We start from the raw sequence: 11615 nt of genomic DNA on the forward strand, positions 1-11615 counted from the left end.
GGAAACTCAACTTTAAAAATTTGGCAGGGGTAGTAAAGGTCCTGTGAGCTAGTTCCTACCAAATCACAAGACTGACAGAAGAAAGCTAAGGCTTATAAAGAGAAGACTGCTAAGCAGACCAGAGTATTCAATGGAGCTGACAAGTGTTCTCATCCTAGCAAGTGTGGTAACTTGAAAAGTGAACTAAACCCAAGGGCTGCGAATGGTTGTACACACCTGTGGTCCTAGCTACTTGGGAGGCAGAGGAAGGTGAATCATGGTCAAAGGCCAGCCTGGGAAAAAGCATGAGCCCCTATCTGAAAAACAAATTAAAGCAAAACAGGATGAGGACATGGCACAAGCTAAGCACCTGCTTAGCAAGCATGAGGCACTGAGTCTGAACCCCAGAACTGCCCCTTCCCCAAAAAAGTGGACTAAGCCCAGAAGGAAATGTAGAATGTCTGCAACACAAAAAGGAAGCTGACTAGCTTAAAAGATACAAGCAAGCCAAATGTTCATCCATAAACAAGAAGCTATATATCTGTACAATGGAATATTATACAGCCGTAAGAAAGTACTGACACATTTCAATGTGGATGAACCCTGAAAACACATTATATGAAAGATACAAAAGACCACTACTACATGATTTCACTTATATGAAACACCCAGGATAGGTAAACCCACAGAAATAGAAAGCAGATTGATGGTTGCAAGGGACAATGAGGAAGAGGGAATGGAGAGTTGATGCTTAATGGATACATAGTTTCAATTAGAAGATACAAATGTTTTGGAACTAGATAAAGGTGGTGGTTGCCCAACACTGTGAATATACCAAGTGCCACCAAACTGTTTAAAATAGCTAATTTGATGTTATATGAATTTCACCTCAACATAAATAAAAAATAAATGAATAAATAAATTGCAAGGAAAAAATGCAGAAAGCAATGTATGTATCAAGAAAGTGAAAAAGACATTTATAAATTGTTTTACAGGAGTTTGGGGAGGGAAGTGGCGATCTTAAGAATCTCATCCCATCCACATGAAGCTGTCAGAACCTAAAGAGTCACACTTCTCTACAGTTCTACCCACCAACAGGAAAGGTCCTACAATACTGGGTTCTCAACATCTAGTACAAAAACTAGAATTGTAAAATTACCTGGAATTTCTTCTTTGCTGGCAATTTCATCTCAAATTAGGGTCTATGGCCTCAAGGGCCTACTTATAAACCAAAACTTCATACTCTGGTAAGTACAAGACAATGGACATATTCCCAGGGGCAATGGATCCTGGGCAACTACCCTCCTGAATAAATCTACTATGCAAGGGATTAAAAGAACTCATCACCAGAAATTTTATGTACAGAAATATTAACAGCAGAACTGAATTTGACTTAAAAAACATAGTTCATTTTCAAGTCAACTGGGCAGCTGGAATAGGCTTCAGTGATGTCTGCGGTCACTGGGATTGGAGGATTCCCGCTCACGGGAGCGCCTGGACTTTTTATGCCTATAGGATTTATCTCTGCTCCTACTTCTACTTCTGTGACTCCACCCTTCAGAACGCCCACTGTGCCGGCCAGAATATGTGTCTGAACTTCGTCCTCTGTCCCTATCCCTCTTGTCTTCTCTTGCCTCTCTACTGCTTGAGGACATGTGCTCATGCTTGGGTTTGTCCTTCTTCAGCTCCCTCTCTGGGTCCTCTGCTCTGCCGCGGCAGGAAGTCCTGACCTCAGGGGAGCCTGGGTGGTGCTTCCTCCCCTCTCTGGACTCAGACTTCTGAACTCGCTCTGAGTTCTTGCTGCTGTGCCTCTTTGGGCCAGGCTCATCCTTAACTGTTATTATCTTGCTTCTGGGAGATGAAAAAGAGGATGGCTGCTCTGCCTGCTCTGCCTGCACCTCCTGGCCAGTCTTCTCTTTGTCTTTCTTTCTTTTCTTTTTTTCCTTTTTATCTGAAAGAAAAAAGATCGGTAAGTTAAAATAAAAACTTAACTCTCTTTTTCAAAAGTGCCGCTCTTCTCTAAGTACATCACATCAACCAAAGTGTTGGCGTCATGCTAACAGATGGAAAATGTGCATAAGAAAAACATTCCTGGCAGCAGCATGAAACTTTCACAGGCTATACCTCCAGGAGAGTGCCTCCAAGAAACCAATGTGGATGTCTGTCACTCTTGATATGTCAAGCTGTTGTGTAAGGTAATTCCCACCCAGAATTACCTCTTTATTTTATTTATTTATTTTTTGGAAATACTGGGATTTGAACTCAAGGCCTCACGCTTGCTAGGCAGGTGATCTACCACTTGAGCCACTTCACCAGCCCCCGTGAATTACCTCTTTAAAGACTCTATCTCCAAATACAGTCACATTCTGAGGTACTAGGGTTTGGGACCTCAAAATATATATGGGGGACACAATTCTGCCTAACCAGCTTTTCTCTGACACTTCCCCTTTCCCAATTAAAATAAAGATCCCCATACCTTTCCTTTTCACACAACTATCCATGAATGCTAAGAAGAGTAGACACTAAGACTATCCAGAATCTTCTCTTGACTCTTAACACTTTACCTTTTTTGGGCTTTTTCATGGGTTTGTCATCTTCAGAGTCCTCAGATGAACTTGGTGAGGGAGTATTAGCTCCACAGCCCTTCTCCTGGAGCTCTCTGGTCACATCATCCATATCTTCTGAGTCCTTAGGAGCCCGATAGTTAGATACATGATCCACACGGATAGTTCTTCCCTTGATCTAAACAAGACAAGCAATGCTTCAGCAAAGATAGTCCTCATATCAAACTGTTTAATTATTTGAACCCAAACTAAAGAGAACCATGGTTTGAAGCACACCCATGACCTTCTTACTGATTCTGTTTCTGGAGAAACCATTAAAGATCTGTTCAACTCATGTGTCACAGCACATGTATCTAGATAATACACAGAACTTGAGCCGTTAGGTGGGGTCTGGGGCAGCTGCACCAGGTTTACCTCAGGGTGCCATGCAAATACTTTCCTGTGTTATGTCGTGAAGTAGAAAAAAAGAAAAGGCCAGGAAGTACTGTCCCAAAGCGCAAGCATCAAGGAAAAAGTATGAGAATTTAAAGCACAATCATCCACAATTTTTAACATTAGTTTATAGCAAAGCTTGCCCTGGGAAAGCTTTCTAGACAGAATTTCTGAGATCAAGCGTAATGCTACACAGGTACTTTCTCAACAAAGTAATTAGAAGGAGGCAAATTCAGATCACAGTTGGGATCACAGTTGGGAGGGGGATCAAAAAAAGATTACTTTCGTTTTTATAATTAAGCCTCATAACTTGCTCTACCCCCACCATACATATTAGACCATTTGGCTTACAATGATTTTCTTTTTTTTTTTGGTGGTACTGGGGTTTGAACTCAGGGATTCACACTTGCTAGACAGGCACTCTACCACCCAAGCCATGCCTCCAGCTCCCCCTGCCCCCGACCTTTATTTCCTCTGGTCATTTTTGAGATAGGGTCTTGCTTTTTGCCCAGGCTGGCCTGGCCCACAATCCTATTTTAGGCTTCCTGCTGTAGCTGGGATGACAGGTGCATACACCATGCCCAGATGTGGAGCTCATGAACTTTTTTCCAGGACTGGCCTGGGACCATGAACCTGCTGATCTCAGTATCCCAAATAGCTAGGATCGATGGTATGAGCCACCAGCACCTGGTTCACACTGATTCTTGTGGTGTGAGCCACAGCTCTCAGGGTAAACAAAATTAGTCCTTCACTTAAAAACATTCTCTTTTCAAGCAGATACACAAACGTCATCAACAAAACCATCTGAAATTTGAAAGGTTTGGTTTGTATTGTTTCATTACAAGAACAGAGTTGTATTCTTCCTTTAAGCCTGAGAAGATTCTTCCATCTATCCTACTCCTCATTTTGAAACAAATTTTTTTTCCCTTTATGGTGGCTCCAGTTGTTGACTCCTTTAAAATTTCAGAATGACTTACTTTTGTAGAACTGGTCATAAGATTTTAACTGGAGAATTTCCAGGACCCAATATACTAGGTAACCAGAGTCATATGACAGACATATGTGGCTATATCCTAGGTCATGAAGCCATTTTGAAGTCCCAAGTTCTCTGGCAATGGACAATATGGAAGAGTGGTGTTTGCTAGTCTCTTCATTCTCTAGTACACTAGAGATGAGGTGAAAGGGTAAGAGGGAAAGGTGAAAAACAGAGGACTGGATTGGGAAGCATTATACCCACACTCCTGGGAAGATGGTTTGTTAACAGATGGGGAAAAGGAACAAGTCCTGGCAGGACCAAAAGTCATGGACCAAAAGAATGATTTCCTAGAATCACTTCCTGTTCAGTGTTGTCTTGGCACCTCTGCAGCCCTCACAACACATCTAACTGACCAGCACTGTCCCTGTTCCTATGCAAACCAGGTAAATATATTCATTACATAGAAAAAGTACAGCCAAATCCTGCTCAACAAGCACTTACCTTGATCCCATTAAAATTGTCAACAGCCAGAATTGTGCTCCTCTGGTCTTCATAGCAGAGGAAACAAAATCCTTTTGATTTTCCAGTCTTCTTGTCTCGCACAAGATTAATGTTAACAATCTCCCCATATCTATTTGTTTTATAAAAGAGTAAGACATTACTTATTTACAATGCAACAACTTTTAGACTGGATGATAAAACAAAATTCAAGAAAAGTCTGTACATGACACATCTAGAACAATACGATACAGAAAGGTTGAAAATTAAGTTAGAGAAAGATACAACAAGAACATCCAATTAAAAACAGATGTCAATATAAGACTAAAGACAAACTGAAGACCAAATTAAAAAATTAAATGGAACTAAGAGAGTTACTTTATACATTGAAAAAAGTATAACTCATGAAACCTTCTTCATGCATCAAAATTTTTAATAAAAAAAACTATTAGGGCTGGGTAAATGGCTCAAGTGGTAGAGTATCTGCCTAGCAAGCATGAGGCCCTGAGTTCAAAACCCAGTACTACCCAAAAAATAAAACTATTAGAAATAAAGAGAAAGAGAAAATTATGAGAGATTTTAACACATCACTGTAAGTTTTTAACAAAGCTCACAACTAAAATCAGAGGAATAAAAATTAAATACAAGTAATCATTATCAACATAACAATAATTCTATTAATAAATATTGTCAGACCAGTAGATAGATAAATATCCTTAAATCGTTCAAGGAGATAGCAATTTCAAGAATTTGTGAAACATACTGACTATAGATTAGATCTCAAAGTAAATCTCAATAAACTGCAAAAATCAGAAATAGTTTATGTTCTCTAATCACAATGTTATAAAGCTGGAAATAATATTTTAAACAAAAACACCCTACTAACTATAACTTGACACCTACTCTTCCAACTAATGATGAAAGAAAAAATGAAAACAAAATAAAGAAAATAAAAATAAATCAACAACAGACCATTTAGAAAAAAACAAAAAGGAGAGAAATATATACTAAAATTAGTAAGATGTTCAGGAAAACTTGTAACTTAAAGAATTGTATTGTTTAAAAAAGAATGAATATAAAAGAAGAAAGCAAATCGAATGAAAGCAGATGTGCTTTAATATTAATAAAGATCAAAGCAGAAATTAATTAAATATTCCTTATAAAAGATAAATTCCAGGCAAGTTAAAGCTCTATAAGTTAAAAAAGAAAGCCATAAAAATAAAACAGAAATTGATAGATACATTACACAATCATATACCTACACCTCACCCCAAATCTACATCTTAATATAAAATAGTAAAGATGATTCAACTAAAGCCTGGGAGCTATGCAGCAAAATATTGGTGGTATAGAACAATTAAATAAAACAGAAACGAGATATGGTAAGAAGTAAAACTATCTGTCTGCAGATTACATATGATTGTGTACACAGAAAACCAAACAGAATCAATGATAAACAATGACAAAAACAAACAGTATAACAATTCAGTAAAATAACAGAATACAGGTAAAAATTCATTACCCTCTTATATACTAACAATAATCAGAAGACACAATTGAAGGGGAGTCCCATTTATAATAGCAACAAAAAGATAAAATACTTAGAAATACACCTAACAACAAGCAATGTAAAAAGCCTATATAAAGAAAACTTATTTTAAAAAACTCATGAGAGACACAAATATAAATTTGAACAAATATAAAGGCATCCTTTGTTCTTGAATAGGATGACTCAGTAATAAAAAGACATCAAAATCTTCCCCCAAGTTACTACATAAATTTAATATAGTCCCAATAAAAATACAAGGTTTTTCCCCCCCGGAGCTGGATAACATTGATCAGGATTCAGAAAAATGGGAATTCTAATGAGTGAAAGGTGGTACAACCTTTTCAGAAATCAATTTGGTAATGTTTATAAAACATCTTTTAAAAGGCTAACATATTAATCTATATCCATTCTTCACTAAGGAAGCCACAGGGGATACATGCAAAGATTTATGCAAGTGCAAAATAACTCATAATAGCAAACCATTGGAAATAATGCCCAATATTAATTTTAAAAAGATGACAGGCCATAATTTTAAGTTTTTACTTGAAAATATATCCTGCATTCTTCTTTGTACTTTTTTTGCCAAAATTTTTCCTGGGCTGCTGAAGATACCACCAAGCCATACCCCCAACTCCAAATGTTCTTAATGACTGATACATTACCTTTATAATAAAAAAATGTATTTCTGAAAGCCATCGTTACAGGTGGCAATCTTCATCATGTGTAGCCAGAACGCAGAAGCAGAACACACGCACACTAATCACCAGTTAATGCAAGTAATTAAAATAAAAGCAGCTCTATGGAAGGCTGGATCCAGCAGAGGTACCACAAAGGTGTACCCCACCAACAAGATACTGCTAGTACTGTAAGCTGCCAAGACCCTCTCCTATCAGGTGCTGCTGCTTGGTGTCATCTCACAGCAGAACGAGGAACATACTGGCCTCCTATTTACTCCTGTTCCTCATCAGCCCTGAGGAACAAGCTCTGGGTAAAAAAATGGCTGTTCACCAACCTCATACCCATCTAGAAATGAAGAGAGCAAACTACCAACTAACCCTTCAGAGGTTTGGGGATTTTTTTATGCCCCAATTCCTTTGTGCTTTCCCATAATCCTGCAATACAACATAGGTGAGGCTCCAGGGAGCCCTGCAATCCTGGGCTTCCTCTAGTTTTCAGGATCCCAAGGAGATGGGCCAATACATTAACTTCCTGAGGGCTCCACTCTGTTCCAGTATAGGCCAAGGCTGAACAAGGGTCAGTGAAAAGGTCATAGAAACAGAACAGAATCCCCAAGACAGTCTCCCAAATTATCCAACTTCTGGGATCTTCCACATGGTCATGTACTACAGCCATATCCTGGGACTGCTCAAGACTAGAACAGAAGCTCTTGCCTTCCTCATGCAGGGGTATCATTCAGCCTAGAATTAAAATGGCTTTGTTATGCCACAAAATGCACTATGGACGCAAACTACTCTATCCATTCAAGAGTCAGGAAATGAAAGGGGACTTACTGTGAAAACACACAGATGATGTCCCCTTCAGTCAATTCATAAGGAAGCCCTCCTAGAAAAAAATCACAAACATTAACCAAGTGTTTACTACATACTATGCACTTAGCGAGGCACTGGGGGTGTAAGCCAAAGGTCTTGCCCTCACAGAAATCAGTCTGATGCAATGACAGAAGTACATGTAAGGTGTCATTAGTACAGAAAAAAATGTGATTAACTCTGGAAAGGTTGCAGTCACTACTAACCGAACTAATCCGATTCTTCAATTCTCCTCACATCCAAAACTCTATAGTCAAAGCAGATGGTTTCCATAACAGGTTAAATATGTCATTATTAACCTCATGTATATGTAAACTAAGAATTAAAGACAACTGTTAAGCATTTCATGGAAGTAATTTCTCCTCCAAATGTTTCTTTCCTCATCTGTAAAATGGGGATATTAGTATACTTGCCTCACAGGATTGTTATGTGAATAAAACAATATATATAAAGTGCTTAACATGCTGTCTAGTATAATAATCTCTTTGAAGAAGCAAAGTATAGAATTATCACTTGGGACACAAAGTGGATATAGAAATGGCAATACAGCAAGGACAGAAGCAGGAGCTAATTAAAGGAGGACAATTAATTCTGAGGGAAGAATGGGGGAAGGCAGTTAATACGGGACAGTGGATAAAACCATGAGTTTTAGAATCTCATAGTTCTGGCTGTTTCATTTACTAGTTATGTGACATTAAGGAAGTTTGTTATTTTTTTCTGCACCTCAGTTTCCTTAGCTGTAGAGTGGATGTGTGGGTGGGAGAGAGAGACAGTGATCTCTGAGAACCCAAGTGACAAGACTCTTAGCACGGCGAATGGCCAATACTCTAAGGAGCACTGACTGGCAGGGAAAGCTAACGAAAACGAATGAGAAAAGTTATGGAAAACGGATTCATGGGCAGACAGGATATGAAAGTGGGAATTGAGTGTGGAGAGAAGTGATGGGCGCGAGGGCTGAAATGATCAGAACGACTCTAAGGGACACTGCTGAAGAAAGATGTGGATCTCACCCAGAAAGATCCAGGCGCTGTCCTTGTATTCCGAGTGCCAGGACACCTTATCAGCCACCCCAAGTTGGACCTCTCGTTCATTCAGCTCATTGATCAGCTTCACCTTAGTTAGAGGGCTGCACGGTGGGGTGGGAGGGGGACAGGGGCGGAAAAGTGGACAAGTGAGTTTGGCCGGGCCAGAGTTAAGGGAGAACAAAACGAAGGGACTAGATTTCTCGTCGCCGGTCCTCTCCCGCTCCTCGGCCCTGAAGACCCTCTACCACCCCAGCCCGGGCGGGCTGCCCCTAGGAGCCCGCTCCCCCTTCAGCAGACGGGAGCTGAAGCCTTACTTCATCTTCGCGGGTTCGCGCTCGGAACTCAGGGATCAGCTTCCGGGCGAGGCTGCGCAGCGCATGCGCAACACCGGGACCGCGCGCCCATAGGAGTCTGAAGCAATCGAACCGGAAGAGCTCGGCCGCGCCAGGAGAGGGCGTCTGCGCAGTAGTGCGGAAGCGGCATTTACTACCTGGTGGCGTTTGCTCCTCTGAGGAGAGCTGTTTTATAGTTCTTGCTTCTTTCTTCTGTCAAGTACGAACCTGGGCCTTGCAGGAACCTCAGCTCTTGGATAACTGGTACTAATTGGTTTAGCTCTAAATGTGTGCTGAATGAAGACTGAACAAAGTGCCTGATGTGGCGACTTTAGTCCCAGACGTCGCTCTCGGTGGAAAGCCCCACTCCTTCACTGTCAGTTGCTTAAACCCAGTCCCATCAAAGCCTCCCTGCCCAGGAGTTACCATAGAAAAGTGAAGAGAGGTGAAAAGGTAAATCTGTTGTTGTCCCTCAAATCCTAATATATAGAGTGTGCCTCTGTAGGCTGAATAGAATCCCAAAACTTATTATCAGTTATGACACCTTTTTCCAGTCTCTCCTAATTGAGTGGAAAGCAGAAATTAATATTGTCAAATACATAGCTATCGGTTGAGCAGACAATGAATTAAAAGATGCTAGATGATGAGCTCAGCTATTTTTATATATTCTCTCCACTCTCACCACAACCCAGTGAAATACATACAATTGCCATCCCCATTTTATAGATGAAGAAACAAGGTTCAAAAAATTAATTAGCTTGAATATATGACAAACCTACAGCCAGCATTATACTTAACAGAGAAAAACTGAAACCATTCCCTCTAAAATCAGGAACCAGACAAGGATGCCCACTATCTCCACTCCTATTCAACATAGTACTGGAATTCCTAGCCAGAGCAATTAGGCAAGAAGAAGGAATAAAAGGAATACAAATAGGTAAAGAAACTGTCAAAATATCCCTATTTGCAGACGACATGATCCTATACCTTAAAGACCCAAAAAACTCTACTCAGAAGCTTCTAGACATCATCAATAGCTATAGCAAGGTAGCAGGATATAAAATCAACAGAAAAATCATTAGCATTTCTATACACTAACAATGAGCAAACGGAAAAAGAATGTATGAAAACAATTCCATTTACAATAGCCTCAAAAAAATCAAATACCTAGGTGTAAACCTAACAAAAGATGTGAAAGACCTCTACAAGGAAAACTATACACTTCTGAAGAAAGAGATTGAGGAAGACTATAGAAAGTGGAGAGATCTCCCATGCTCCTGGATTGGTAGAATCAACATAGTAAAAATGTCTACACTCCCCAAAGTAATCTACATGTTTAATGCAATTCCCATCAAAATTCCAATGACATTCATTAAAGAGATTGAAAAATCTGTTAAATTTATATGGAAACACAAGAGGCCACAAATAGCCAAGGCAATACTCAGTCAAAAGAACAATGCAGGAGGTATCACAATACCTGACTTCAAACTATATTACAAAGCAATAACAATAAAAGCAGCATGGTACTGGCACAAAAACAGACATGAAGACCAGTGGAACAGAATAGAGGATCCAGATATGAAGCCACACAACTATAACCAACTTATCTTTGACAAAGGAGCTAAAAATATACAATGGAGAAATAGCAGCCTCTACAACAAAAACTGCTGGGAAAACTGGTTAGCAGTCTGCAAAAAACTGAAACTAGATCCATGTATATCACCCTATACCAACATTAACTCAAAATGGATCAAGGATCTTAATATCAGACCCCAAACTCTTAAGTTGATACAAGAAAGAGTAGGAAATACTCTGGAGTTAGTAGGTATAGGTAAGAACTTTCTCAATGAAACCCCAGCAGCACAGCAACTAAGAGATAGCATAGATAAATGGGACCTCATAAAGCTAAAAAGCTTCTGTTCATCAAAAGAAATGGTCTCTAAACTGAAGAGAACACCCACAGAGTGGGAGAAAATATTTGCCAACTATACATCAGACAAAGGACTGATAACCAGAATATACAGGGAACTTAAAAAACTAAATTCTCCCAAAACTAATGAACCAATAAAGAAATGGGCACGTGAACTAAACAGAACTTTCTCAAAAGAAGAAATTCAAATGGCCAAAAAACACATGAAAAAATGCTCACCATCTCTAGCAATAAAGGAAATGCAAATTAAAACCACACTAAGATTCCACCTCACCCCTGTTAGAATAGCCATCATCAGCAACACCACCAACAACAGGTGTTGGTGAGGATGCGGGGAAAAAGGAACCCTCTTACACTGTTGGTGGGAATGTAGACTAGTACAACCACTCTGGAAAAAAATTTGGAGGCTACTTAAAAAGCTAGACATCGATCTACCATTTGATCCAGTAATACCACTCTTGGGGATATACCCAAAAGACTGTGACACAGGTTACTCCAGAGGCACCTGCACACCCATGTTTATTGCGGCACTATTCACAATAGCCAAGTTATGGAAACAGCCAAGATGCCCCACCACTGACGAATGGATTAAGAAAATGTGGTATCTATACACAATGGAATTCTATGCAGCCATGAAGAAGAACGAAATGTTATCATTTGCTGGTAAATGGATGGAATTGGAGAACATCATTCTGAGTGAGGTTAGCCTGACCCAAAAGACCAAAAATCGTATGTTCTCCCTCATATGCAGACATTAGATCAAGGGCAAACACAACAAGGGGA

The 11615-nt window shown here is 39.7% G+C and overlaps 1 protein-coding gene across 1 annotated transcript; it reads right to left on the minus strand.

The window, feature by feature from the left end:
* Positions 1-933: 933 nt before the first annotated feature.
* Rbmx2 (RNA binding motif protein X-linked 2) lies at positions 934-8940 on the minus strand. The gene is made up of 6 exons (XM_020161429.2): positions 8885-8940; positions 8556-8671; positions 7510-7561; positions 4453-4582; positions 2544-2721; positions 934-1930 (listed from the first exon to the last, which is right to left on the minus strand). The coding sequence occupies exons 1-6, from the start codon at positions 8887-8889 to the stop codon at positions 1422-1424; spliced, it is 990 nt and encodes a 329-aa protein (XP_020017018.1). The 5' UTR covers positions 8890-8940; the 3' UTR covers positions 934-1421.
* Positions 8941-11615: the final 2675 nt, after the last annotated feature.

Source organism: Castor canadensis, chromosome X (genome assembly GCF_047511655.1).
Source record: "Castor canadensis chromosome X, mCasCan1.hap1v2, whole genome shotgun sequence".
NCBI classification, from domain to species: Eukaryota; Metazoa; Chordata; class Mammalia; order Rodentia; family Castoridae; genus Castor; species Castor canadensis.